The sequence below is a fragment of the Calonectris borealis genome, chromosome 11 (assembly GCF_964195595.1).
Source record: "Calonectris borealis chromosome 11, bCalBor7.hap1.2, whole genome shotgun sequence".
In the NCBI taxonomy this organism is placed as follows: domain Eukaryota; kingdom Metazoa; phylum Chordata; class Aves; order Procellariiformes; family Procellariidae; genus Calonectris; species Calonectris borealis.
In genome coordinates this window covers 24,033,990-24,047,149 of record NC_134322.1, presented here as the reverse complement: position 1 = coordinate 24,047,149, position 13,160 = coordinate 24,033,990, and the positions used below count along the sequence as shown (strand labels likewise).

The window sequence follows — 13,160 nt, the reverse complement described above, 5'->3', positions numbered from 1 at the left end:
GCATGGGATCTGTCCCACACCATCCCCAATGACTTGTGGATGGTTATAGCATCTTCACACTATGCTTCCGAACCTGACATGTCTGGACGCATGAAAGGCTGGAGAAAGGATCCTCCTTTTCCTGAGGGAGTTTTGCTGGTTTAATCTTATGGCTTTTGTCCTGCCACTCAGCTAGTTAAAGTCCTTTTGAGGCTCTCCTACATCCCTACGGCGTGCTGCTCCCCACAAGGGTTTCTCAAAGACTCACCCTCACACGTGCCAATGAGCCTCGTCCTGCCTTGGGGGCACCTCTGCCAAGGCAGCTTCCCCCATGGGAAGGATGCGTCTGCTGGGGGCTCGCAAGCAGTCGCCTGCAGATAAGCCTCACAGTCCCCCCCAAAAATGCCCAAAGTGTTTCAAAGGAGCGGGTTTTTAATACAATTTTATTGAAAATAATAATTCTTGCCCATAACAAATCACATTAGTGGAACATAAATATCACGTGAAAGAAATAAGTAACTTAACAGCGAGGGTCTTTTCTCAAAAAGAAAAGAGCCAAAATACTGAAATGATGTCCTTTACAATTAATTGAACTGAAGCTGCCCAGGTCTCCAGCATTCAGATATGGCGATCTCCTTGTGCCAGCCCATGGAGACTTCATCAGACCAGTGGGTTTGGTGCCAGAGCCCATCTCGTGTTTGTAATAACGCAGCTTGATGCACTTCATTTCTCATCTTGGCTGGGTCTGACTCCTGGCCTCAGGCTTGCGTTTCGTGGTGAGCCCAGTGAAAATAACCACATTCCCCCCCGGAAAACTCCATTGCATGTTTACTCAGTCTTTATTCCTGGAGCAGCTTTTTCACTCTAGCTTGTGCAGCATCCAGCCTGATGGAGTTTGGGTCTGTGTTTGGCTTTCCCAGGTACGCCTAAAGGTCTACACTGAACGTCAGTGCCCGAGAAAGAAATGAGCAGGTTCAATCACCGGCTTTTGGAGTCGCGGGTGCTCCCCGCGAGAAATGTCACCAGTGAGCTCAGTTTCTGACGTGGGAACTGGCCATCGGAGGCGCACTGCACCAAGCTGTGCCAGGGCAAGGAGCAGGAGGGGCATTTCTCCTGGGACAGAGATCCCCATGGGAGTGTGCAGCTCAAGTCGCCGGAGCTGCGAGCTGCTCCGATCGCAGCCTGCCCTTTTCCAGAGGGCATGGTCAGGGAGATACAGTCTGCAAAGGTACTTCTCGGCAAGTGCCCATCCCAACGTGGACTCGCGCACTCTTCAAAGGCAGTTGGATGCGGAAATGGGTCTCTGGGGACATCAAGAAGGGTTTGTGCTCTGCCCTTTCGGGTCCACCTTCAGGGAAGGAGTGGGAAAAACTTTCTTCTAGATGCTGTTGGGGTTGAGTTTGGAGGGCTGAAAAGGGGACAGCCCTTTGTTCACAAAATGAGGGTTGACGTACACTTCAGTCATCTCCTGGCACTCCTCTGCTTTGCCCTCACGGAGATCAAAGAAAGTTTTCAGTAGGTCCAAGTTGAAGTAGTGCAGTGCAACAACAGTGATGCCAGCCACAAAACAGAGCAAGCCTGGAAGACAACGTGCTCTCTGAGAGCGTTGCTGTAAACACCAGCACGCTTCCCACCCCACACCCCTCCTCTGATGGCCCCCTGCCAGGGGACAATGCTTTCTCTTATGGAAGATGGCCTTCTACTTTATGAGGTGGCTTCAGCTGCTGTGCTGAGCATCTTAAAACCCAGGTATGGGTCTTAAAACCCAGGCAAGTGATCCCCATCTCCTTGCATTACTGCACCACAGGGACTAAAAATCCCTCCATTACCCTTGAGACGGGGATGGTGCTCCCACTTCTGCCAGCCCTCTCCACATCTCTGCCAGGATCTGCTTTGCCAAGACACAGGCTGGGGCTCTGGTGGGCTGCACTCCCTGAGCTCTTTCACCTGCACTTCTGGGGGGAAAGCACTGGGACTCCTGCATACCCAGAGGGACAAGGTGGTGTGCCCCGATGTAGCTTGGTGTCCTTACCAATTGCTAGCGTGAGCCAGAAAGATCCCCCATAGCCTGTGCGCAGGATTGTGGTCCCAAACTGGATCGGACACATCAGGGAGTTCCTCACAGTGGAGAACGAGAGCAACGAAAAGATCATGAAGGCTCCTGTGACCAGCAGCATGTAGCCTCCATAGACTAGGACGGGCATGGAGAAGAGGATGTTGGAGATGAGCCAAGCACAAAAGGCCACCCTAGAGACAAGAGAAGACCAATGGATGAGTTGAGCAAGTGCCACGGACTAGGACACTCTATGTGAGGATTTCCATGTGGGAGGAGGAATCTGGGGTCCAGGTTGCATTGTATGAGGCCAAGAAGCTCTGTGGCCAGGCTGGAGTGACCCCTGGCCTCCAGGCTGAGCAAGCAGTTGTGCAATGCTCACACTGCTACATCCAGAAGGCAGAAGCGCGGATTTCCTCTTCCCGTTGCTCAGCCCACAGACCGTACCAGCCTCAAGGAGGCCGTGGCAGCCCGCTCAGTGTATCTAGACTATCTCAGCTCCCTGCCCGTCCACTTGTGGGGCAGTGCAGACCCCAGAGAGCAGCACACAGGGCTGGGATAATTTCAGAAGCAGGCATTAGTCATTTGCAGCAGCTTTGAACTTGTCTCAGGAGCTCGGTGACAGAGGAAGCTTTCAGCTATGGACCAGGAGCTCTTGCTCCATGGTACCACCAGGCCCCTCTCCTGGCTCCTTCATCCCTGCTCTCCCCCCCAGTGCAGGGGGAACAGCGCTGCAATTGTCCTTGCCCTCCACAACCCATGGTAGAGGGGAGCATCTCCTGACAGCCATGGACCACTCTCTCTCAGCCCAGAGGAGCAGTAACATGTCACTGCCCAGCAGATCCAACTAAAGAGTTGAGATCAACCCCTCAATAACAGCATCATCAGCTTCTCCTCATCTGGTCCCACTCCCAAACATTAAATACCCTCACAGGTGGGGATGGGAGAATTCTGCACATGCCCATGGGCCTCTCTGGGCCACCGAGAACAGCAGCTCCAACTGCCTCCATGGGGATGGACCCCTGCCATCATCACCACATCACGGCAGGGATCTGTACCACGTTCCTCTCTCCTGTGCCCAGCCCCGGTGAAGCTGACCAGCAGAGAGAACCAGGACCATCCCTCTTATCTGCTCACCCCAAGGTGCCTACAGGGTTGACCGCAGACCTTGCAGAGGCTTTCCTCCTGGGAAGGGCAGCAGAGCCTTTCCCACGCCCTTGTGTCTCCCCTGCCTGAGAGAAAGGCTCACCAGAGAGTGGCCGATGCGTAGTGGCCTGAGATGCGGTACTGCCTGTGCATGCCACAGGGGCTTTGTGTGGTGAACTTCTCCGCCACATAGAGGATGGGGCTGGGCAGCCCCTTCTCCAGGCCTTCACCATAGCTGTGGTCGTAGTCTGCACCGAAGCTCCAGGGAAAGTGCTCGTTGTAGTTGATGGTCTCATTGACCTGATTCACTGGGTTTCCTGCCGGAGGGAGAAGACTGAAGTCCTGCTGTGTCCCAGCAGGCTGCCAGCCAGGACCACGGGCACCCCAGGGACAGCAGGGTCCCAGGAGCCTCCACACAGACCAAGACCACCCACAGAGCACTTGGAGACCTCCCAGGGCCATGGCCACTCCAGAGCTGCAGACAGGGACATCAGACTCACCCATGAGCGTGACATTCACCCCCGCCAGGCCGACATGCAGCCCGATGTCCACGTTCACCAGGGCACGGCTGAAGGACTTGTAGGAGGTGTTTGTCTTCACCCAGCCGGTCTCCCAGTCCCCCGTGAACTGGACAACTGCCAGGAAAAGTAAAGCTTGGGTTAAAGAGGGGCTGGTCTCAGGCTTTGCTGTGCTCAAGGGGGATCACAGGCGAGCACAAACGGCGGCGCTCCCACCGTGTCCCTGCAAGGGAGTGTAAGGAGGGCAGAGGAGCTGACTCAGCCACCAGGACGTGCCTCAACCAGCCCCCACGCCCTGGCAGAGCTCATGTCCTCCTCTCGCTGAGCATCCACTCCCTCAGTCCGGGAGTCGGGGAGCTCAGATCCCCAGGGACAAACCCCGTGACCTGATTCCTCCTTGGACATCCTCTCCAGGACTTCCCTGCAAGCTCCCCACCATGGCAAGCACCGCAGCCCCCAGGGACAGGGCTCGGAAATGAGCCCGTTCCTCAGCCTCAGGAACCCGGGTGAGTTTCATTGCCAAACATTAAGCTCCCCAGATCGCACTAGCAGTGAATAGTGAAGATCACTGTCAAACGGAGGCGGTGGAGAGGGGTGGCAAGTGCCGTCACAGCTCTGACAGTCATTTCAGCTGGGGGAAAAATTTGAAATATTTCTGGTATATGTTTTTGGGAACAAAGTATCCTTTTCTGAAACACTTTGACTTTGCAGTGGGCTTAATTTTCTGGCACTCAGATGAGCTGAAAGTGAAGGTGATGATTTGATCTCAGGCTGAACAAGACCTTTTAAACCTGCCCGAAAATAAGTTCAGCTGCTGAATCAACTTGTGAGGGCACTGATCCAGTAGCAGCTCTGCAGGAGCATTTTCTAGCTGCAGGGTCAAGTGTGCCCTGCTGCCGCCAGACAGAAACCCTGACGCTGGCTTTAAAACAATTAATTCCTCCTGTGTGCCCAAGCAGCACCCGGCTGCATCCTTGCAAGGAGAGCAGCGCTGGATGGCTCTCCAGGGCTGAGCTGGTTAAGGCTGTGGAGCAAACCCTGACCTCCACCCCTCTGCCATCTCCATCCTGGCACCATGTTCCCGGGCAGCTCTGGTGGCATCTCCCAGCACCTGGACACCCCCAGGTGGAGGGTGACCACCGCATGCTGGACTGGCCCATGTGTCAGCCAGCAGAGTCCCACAGCTGGTCACAGCCTGGATATCTACTTCTATCGCCTGGTTGAATCGGGGGTTGAGTCATTCAGGTTGTGCTTCATCATCCCTCTCCAAGCAGTCTTGTAATCCACCCTGTCCTTCGCAGCAGGAGAGTTTCTTTGATTTAGGGTCAGGGCTGGTTGCTCTCCCCATATGGCATCTTCTATCCCCTCAGTACATCTTTCGCTTACACGTCCTGTCGCCCTGTCCGAGTTGGAAATCCCACAGCCTCTCCCATTTACTACAGAAGATTTCCTGGTTTCTGCTAAATCAAATCCCCTCCTTCTCCTCCTGCCTTGCTCTTTGGAAGGTCTTTACCCCCACCACCGCAATTCTGCCCTGCCTGTGTTCTATTTCGACCTGCTCTCTCCACGTCACTGCAAGGCTCCTATCATCCTCCAGACGTGCCTGGCCACAGTCCGAGCTGCTCAGCCATGCTCCCTCGGCAGCGGGCAGCTCAGGAGGGCTTGCACGGCCGGAGGAACGTGGGGCTGTGCAGCCCACAGGAGCTGGGGCTGTTCGACCTCCGTGGTGCAGTTACAGCCAGCAAAGCTCCCTCTCGATTCAGAAGTGACCACGGGCACCTCCAGGTGCTCTCAGCCCCCACGCCAGGGATGGGGAAGCCCTTTTGGGAAGCTGCGTGACTGCTTTGCAGAGCAGGGGTCGGGCAGACCCTGCAGCCAGCCTCAGCCAGGCCACGGCTGTTGACCGCCACCTCGCATTTCCCAGACACACACCCTGCCCTCTGAGGGCTGAGCAGCACTTACCGACGATCACCGCTCCCACGACGAGGCTGAGGAGAACCCGGAGCGTCCAGTACAGCCTCTGCGAGGAGAGAGGTGGGACATCAGGCAGGGAGGAACAGCCCTGGCTGTTCTCCCGCCTCGCCCCAACCAGCCGGGAGAGCCCCAGCATCCAAAACGTGGGGAGCAGATGCTTATCCCCAGGGAGAGGGGTCACTCACCGCCCGTCCGCGGATGCCCGGGATGATGAGCAGGAAGCTGCAAGCGATCGTTAGGAAGACCACGATCACTATGATGGTGCTGACGTCGAACACAAAGGCCTTCCTCTGCTGCGGGTAGAAGGGGTAGACGCCGTCAAAGAGAGTCATCCTGCACCTCCGGCAGCCTGCAGGAGAGAGGCCGTCACAGCGGGGACCTTGCACTGTCCTGCCCAGCTGCCTCAAGCCTGTGGTGGCCAGGCCCAGCTCAGCTCTGGAAGAACCAGCTGCAGGAGGTCCACTTCAAAACTCCCCGGAGGGACAAGGAAATGTGACGCTGCAAGGAAACAGGCAGGGCAAAATACTCCCTAGAAGAGAAACATGCCACCCAAAAGCCCTCGGTGGAGGAGAGGAGGTGCCCGGGGCAGGGCTCCGCCATCCTGGAGGGTTTGTGGCAGCCTGGGGAACCACAAGCTGCTGTCCTGCTGCGGCTTGAGGAGCGGCCCAGGGCCAGAAACCAGTCGAGCGGCTCCTCCCCAGACAGAGCCGGGTCTTTCCCTCCAGCAGATGTAGCCAGGGTTTTCCACTTTGTGGTGCGCCCTTAGAGGAAGTCCACGAGCCGGTGACCACCGGCAGATGCAGCCTTCCTCCAAAATGACAAGCAACCACTGAGAACATCAATTTCACAGTAGCAAAATTATCCCCAGCCAGGGGCCACCATCACCAAGCGGAACAAAGCCCACCACCCCCATTTCCACCTCCTCTCCTCGAAGAGGCTTTTCCCCAGGAGCTGCAAAAGTATGATCTGGGGAGAGAGGACTGTTCCTGTGCTTGGTCCAGAGAGCCCAGAAGCAACACCTGGAGTTGGGATGTAGGTGCAAGGAGCACGCAAGCATCAGGAGCACATCTCAAGGCTAAAGGAAACTGAGTTACATGAGATCAAATGGCAGATGAAGTGTGTGATTCCCACAGATGGCTTTGAACTCCCACTGACGCTGTAGTTCTAGCAATTACAGAGCTTCCCCTGTTCCTGGGTTAGATCTTTTCTACCAAAACTGATTACATGCTTAGTCCTTTTATTTTGCTTATTTAATAGCATCTCTGCATGTAAGTACCCCAGGAAGTCTTCTAAAGTCAGGGAATACCAGAGCTAATATGACTCATGACCAAATACAGTTTCATTCTGTCCCTGCACGGAGGAGTTGATTTTATTCTCATTTTCTGAAAACAGTATTAATTATATTTCTAGGTAAGATCTAACTCAGAGCAATTCAGCCACCAAAAAGCGGGTCCCAAATCCCCAGAAGTGGGTGGGCATTACAATAAGTATCATAAAACAATTTACCTGGGCAGCTGAAGTCACTTTTCAATGCATAAAGCAATATTTAATTTCAGAATAATTCTCTATCCAGTAACCCCGATCATTACAGCAAACAGTTTAACAGAGACTGGGTTTTTACAACTGACCCAGGCCTGACTTTGTCTTGACTCTGCTCCAGACTAACAGAGCTATCGTGTACTTACAATACTTGTTTTGTGCTATTTTGCTGTAACTGTTTTGGGCTGTTTCCCTGGAAAGCCAAGCCCATGGAAGGGCAGCCTTCAAGCACCATTCCTGCTGTGATTACCTGGCAAGCAGGAGCTGTAGTTGAATACCGATGCTACAATGTTGGACTGAAGTCCAGCCGCAGGGTCACCAACCCAGCAAAAGTGCCCACAAACAGCCTGAGCGCCTGTAAGAGAAGAAACAAATGAACAGTTTAGCCTAGGACAAGTTAAATCTTGATTGCTTGAATTCCACTGGTTTCATTAGAGCTTTGCCCAAATTTCACATGAGATGCAATGAGGGAAGGAATGATTTCCAAGTCTGTATTCACCAAAAAGCAACTCTTCACAGCTTAAAACAGGTCAACAATACATAACAATTGAAAACTCAGAACGTAACATGGAAAATGTTGTCTTTTAAAATCTAAATTTAACTTTCAAACAATATCAAGGGACGTTTGCGTTTCCTCTACACTTTGCAACTTCTGGGAATAGTTTTATAGATAATTTCCAGGGAAAAAACTCTTTCTGTTGCTGTCTGCCCAATCTTTCTCACTTGATTACCCTGCACAGAAGACCAGCTCCTTGGCATTTTTTCAGCTTTGAAGTGGAAAACTGGTGCCTGCAGCTCAGGGCAGGGGAAACTGAAGTTGTTGCACCTTGGAAAACCTCCATGCAGAAGCACGGCTGTGGCCCTAGAGCCCCTGTGGTTTCCTCTGTCACAGTGTATGGAGAGGAAAAAGACTAGAGACATCTTCAGGGAAAGATCAGTAATTTAGCAGAAATGGACAACTTATCTTTTGTTTAAAATATTGTGGACTGGCAGGGGAGAAGGGTAAAAGAAGCAGAAAGTTTGCCCAAACCCCAGCAGTTTCTGCTTGCAGAAACCCCATTTTCCTGCCCCAGAATGAATCAAGCTGGAAAGGACCTTTCGGAAGTGCCCAGCCAAAACCTCCTCACAGCAGAGCCAACAGCAACCCTAGATTGGGTTGCTCGGGGCTGCAGATTGGTATTTTCCATTGAAACAAGGGAAATCCTGTCCCCTGGAAACTGAATGAACAGAGCTGCAATTCAGGGATGGGGGCACTCCCTGCAGTTTCCTGCCCCTGTAAGGGGGTGAAATCCGGTTAGGAAAAACCACTGGCTTAACTCAGGATGGGGATTCATCTTCTCCTCCCCACCCTTGCCTACCCGGTACCCCTTGAGCAGGTTCGGCAGCGTCCGGGGGCTGCTCCCCGGAGCGCGCGAAGAGCCGGGGCCGCAGCGGGGCGCCCCGCCGGGGGCCGGCGGCGGGCGGGCAGCGGGGCGCGGGCGGGGCGGGGCGGGGGGCGGCGGCCCTTTCCTATCTACCTACCTACCTACCTGCCGGCGGTGGCGGTGGCGGTGGCGGCGGCGGCGGCGGCGGCGGGGCTCGGGCGGCACCGGTCCGCACCGCGCTCTTATAGGCGGCGGCGGGCGCGGAGCCCTATGTAAATGCAGGCGCGGCCCGCCCCGCCGCACTGCCCGCCGCACCGCCGCGCAGGTGAGCGCCGCGACCGGGGGCCGCGGACGCGCGTGTCCCCGCCTGCGTGGGGGGCGGGTCTGGGGGATAGGGGCCACGCGTGTCCCTCCTCCACCCGCGTGGGGGACTGGGAGCCAGGGCCATGCACGCCGCTACCTGCGGAGCGTCGGGCTGCGCGCGTTGTCTCCAGTGGAGGGGGTAGGGGGTCGTGCTACTGCCGTCTCCTGCTTGAGGGACAAGTTGGGATGGGGCCATGCGTGGGGGGATGGAAGGGGTCGGGCCACGCGTTTCTTTCCTGTGTGATGGACAGGGTGGGATGGGACGGTGTGCCCCCCCCCCACCTGCATGGGAACCAGGGTGCTGGGCTACTGGTGTCCCCGCTTGCTTGCGGGACAGGGCACACGGTGAGATGGGGGTACACGTCTCCATTTGCATGGGGGACTAACCAAGGGGCCAGGGCCACTGGTGTCCCTGCCTGCTTGGGGCACACATCTCCATGGGGCACTAGGAGGTTGGGGCCGCCCATATCCCTGCCTGCATGGAGGACTGGGGCGGTCTGGGTCATGTGTGGGGACAGGATGGGATGGGGTCATGCACGTCCCCACCTGCAGGGTGCAATGGAGCCACACATATCCCTGCCCGTGAGGGATCGGGGCCACAGGACAGAGTGGGTTGGCACTATGCATGTCCCTGCCTGCATGGGCACAGGACACCGTGGGGACAGGCAGACACCCCTTATGTCCCACCGGGGGAGGGAGTCCCTGCTGTGCACTGTGGTGGCACTGGGGCATCTGGCCCCAGGAGTGTCCCCAGCTGGGAAAGCTGGAGACACCACTGTTGATAGCGTGTGCACAGATTTGGGATTTTCTGGATGACATCTAAGGCTGGGGAGATGCAGCCTGTTCTGAAACCCCAAGGCTGGCTGGCTGGTGGGGGAAGGTGGCAGTCCCCCAGTCTGTCCCACCAGCACTGGGGAGAGCTAGAAATAAGCTGTGACGAACACGGACCATAGGGATCAGGTTCCAGGCTTCTTGAACGCCTTGAAACTGCTCTCGTCTACCTGCATGGTCACATTAAGTTCTGCAGTGGGGCTGCTGCTCTCTCACGATGCTGATGTGTCCCACAGTCCCAACTGACATGTGGCTCTGGGGAGAGCTCAGGAGACATTTGGAGGCTGAAGCCCTAACTTTAGGGGAGCCAAATCTGCTGAGATCAGATGGAGCTTGGATCAGATCCTTGCTCTGGGGGAAGCCACGTGTTTGCACCCTCTGCAGCACAGTTTTTGGAGGGGTTTGAAACTCCAGGCCTTGATAGGGCACAGGGATCCTCTCTGATGGGAGAAGACAAGGCTAGGGAAGCGGGTGCTTGATTTCATTAGGTGCAGAGGGAGGGAATGACTTTCCAAAGGTGGCACAGGGAATCTGTGGAAAAGCAGAGACTGGAGGGCTCATCAGACCTTACAAAATTCCTGGAAAGCTTGACAAGTCTGTGGAACTAATCCAAGCTTGCAAAGCTTTCCCTCAGCAAGCTGCACCATGGACTTCCAAGGTCAGTATGGTTTCATTATGTCAAGGAACCCCCTGGGTGGTTTACGAGATTTGGGAAGCAGGTGTGAGAGCAGGGGGCTCTTTCTGGAGAAGCCTCGCAACTGGTCCTCCACACATGGGAGAGCACACTGGAGAGTGTGAAGCTGGAACTCTCAGCTGAAGTGTGGGAAAGGAGCTTGTGGGACAGCTGAGTGCCACTCATGAGATGCCCATCTTCCTTGGGCATGAGGTCCCTAGCTCAAATCTGCGTGTTCCTCTTCCTGAGTGCATCCTGTAAGGACTGCTGTGACTCAGCCTTGCCTGTGAGGAGATTCCCAGCAATAGCTGGAGAAGATTTGATAGGCAGGGGAGACATGGTGTCAATGTCTCCTCATGCTTTTACAGACCAAGTTCTGCCAGGGATTGCTGCTCCTGGGGAAGGGAAATGGTTCTTGAGGTTTGGTTGGGAGAGTCAAACTGCTGATGTGCCCAGCAACTTGTAGGAAGACATAAAGGCAGTGTAGAGGCATGGAAGAGAAGTTTCATGTTGGTAGGAAAGGCCCTCAGAAGTCTGTGGTCCAACCTACTGCTTAGAGCAAGACCACAACTGTCACTACATCATGTTGGCCATGGTCGAGGCTGGAAAGCCTCCAGAGACACCCTCCCCCAGTCTTGGACTGACTGGGCAATAAGCGGGTTTTCAGTGCTGGGCCATGGAGAGATGAAAAGTGCATGAGAACTGGCATGTCATCTCATGGCTTGGGTCAAGAGCAATTCCCATATCTGAGGAAATGGGAGGTTTGCTCAGTGACAGAAGGAATTTTAAAACACATTTACTGGTGGAGCCCTGTGAGAAGACCCAAGGGGAAGGGGGAGACATGCTATGCTGTGACTGTGGTGATGTGCTTTGAGCCTTGGCTTTGCCCCATGTTTCCTGAACAACTCTGGTAAACCTTCTGCGGCACCTTCAGGCCTCAGCTCTAGATGGGGGTTGCAACTCTGTAGATTTTGAATCAGCAGGATAAATCCAGCTATGTCTATGGGGACTCCCTTCCTACAGTGCGGGAGGTCGCGTGGACCTCTGCGCACAAGCAAACCACAACCACTGCAGGTTGCTCAGGGTATCTCCAGCCATGCAGCCCTCCACATGGTTTCAGCAGAGAACAGGCTGTTTCAATGGAGAGAGATTTCTGGCAGGAGAGTCCCATGTGGTGACAGTGACTGGGCTCTGCCGCTCCTGGCAGGGATCCTAGGCATCTCCATTGGCCAAACTTCCGTGTTCCTCCTATGGGATGGGGCTCACGGAGCCTCTGATTCCCACCAGCTGCACAACCCAAATCTCATGTCCACAAGAAGACGCTCAGCAGAGGGCTGTGGGAGGGAAGACCTCTGGGGCCCCTTCCACAGGGGCGTGCTCCAGGAGGACAGGGGTGGCACTGGGTGACCAGGCACACCACCTGATGCTGCTCGCAGCAGCTCTGAGGCTTTCAGCAGCCCCAAATCCCATGTGCTTGGAGGTGAGGCCAGAACCAAAAATGCAATCAGTGCAGAGGTATTCCAACAGTGATTTAATGTTAAATCCATGTTATGGAAAGCTAAAAAAGCGGCTTGCCTGTAATAACGTTTTGTGAGGTGCAAAGTGCAGGTGAGCTGTTGTGACGGAAGAGGAACATGGAAATGTCACTTTTTGAGAAACAGCTTGTTTTCTAACGCAAAAGACCAAAAGTACAGAAATCTCCGGCAGAAGGGAGTTAACACATGTTATCTGCTATGCTCACAACCTGGCAATGAGCATTCAGTTTTATGAATGCAATTAATGTGCGTGCAAATGTCAATATTTAAATCTCAAACCACTTTATTTGCCTAGTGGATAGAGTATTTAGTGACTCACATTTTACAATTTGCGCCACTGGTATTTATAAGTGAAAAATCCCCACTGCAATTCCCAGTAAATCAGAAATAAAACCCTACAGAGCGGCTGGCAATGTGTAAGACTTTCTGAAACCATCACTTCTTTAAGTTTTGATTAAAACAATGAAAAAAAGAAATTAAAAACATCGCTTTGGCTTGCAACAGAGCGACGTAGGAAAAGCTGAAACCTGTGCAACGCCGCATCTCTTGGCAACACAGCTCCTCTGAAACGAGGCTAGTCTTTGGATACACACCCACAGTGCTGGAATAAGGGACAAAGAGCCATATTTAGTGGAAAACCCTATCTTGGCGTTAAATCCAGGTTTGGCATTCCTGTGTACGGAAAGCCAGCGGCAACATTGTACTATTTATGACTGAAAAATGTCACCTTCGCTGTTCATGGCTGGGAAACCCTCTCTTCGGTCAGGTGTTGGCCGGGGTTTTAAAGGTCCAGGTCCCACTGATGAAATTTGCTCTGGATCCAGGGCCTTTGTGGAAAGTGAGATGTTAAAGCGTCATGAGAAAGGCTGGTCATGAGAGAGTGCCGTCGAGTTAGCCCAGAGGTGATCAAGAGGTCTTGATCTGCAGCATTAGCACACTTCGGGGCACCTGACTGCACGCTGAGGCTGTTCCCATCATGTTCACAGCTTGGATGGGACAATGCGTGCGCAGAGATATTGCCAGCTGAAACGTGACTGCTTCTGTAAGAGCACGTTTCTGTAACAGAGCGGGCACAGCTTAACGTCTTCCTGCTGTGAACCTACAGCTAGGGTACTCCGAGGCAGGGGTTACTGGTCCTGCTCCAGCAGAAAGGTCTTCTCAGGCTGGTTGGCATCTCCTGACAGA

At 54.2% G+C, this 13,160-nt stretch overlaps 1 protein-coding gene across 1 annotated transcript; it reads right to left on the bottom strand.

Annotated features, from left to right (window-relative positions):
• Positions 1-405: 405 nt before the first annotated feature.
• On the bottom strand, positions 406-6,002 carry DUOXA2 (dual oxidase maturation factor 2). Its single transcript, XM_075159543.1, has 6 exons — positions 5,856-6,002; positions 5,659-5,716; positions 3,679-3,813; positions 3,282-3,495; positions 2,012-2,226; positions 406-1,557 (listed from the first exon to the last, which is right to left on the bottom strand). Exons 1-6 carry the CDS (start codon positions 6,000-6,002, stop codon positions 1,358-1,360), a joined length of 969 nt encoding a protein of 322 aa, XP_075015644.1. The 3' UTR covers positions 406-1,357.
• Positions 6,003-13,160: the final 7,158 nt, after the last annotated feature.

What these genes read in the sequence shown, in the direction of transcription:
- DUOXA2 (XM_075159543.1), bottom strand. Translation starts at nt 6,002, where the DNA reads ATGACTCTCTTTGACGGCGTCTACCCCTTCTACCCGCAGCAGAGGAAG. An exon ending in CGGGCATCCGCGGACGGGCG is followed by an intron (nt 5,717 to 5,855) that starts GTGAGTGACCCC and finishes CTCTCCTCGCAG; the next exon opens with AGGCTGTACTGGACGCTCCG. An exon ending in CTGGCTCACGCTAGCAATTG is followed by an intron (nt 1,558 to 2,011) that starts GTAAGGACACCA and finishes GTTGTCTTCCAG; the next exon opens with GCTTGCTCTGTTTTGTGGCT.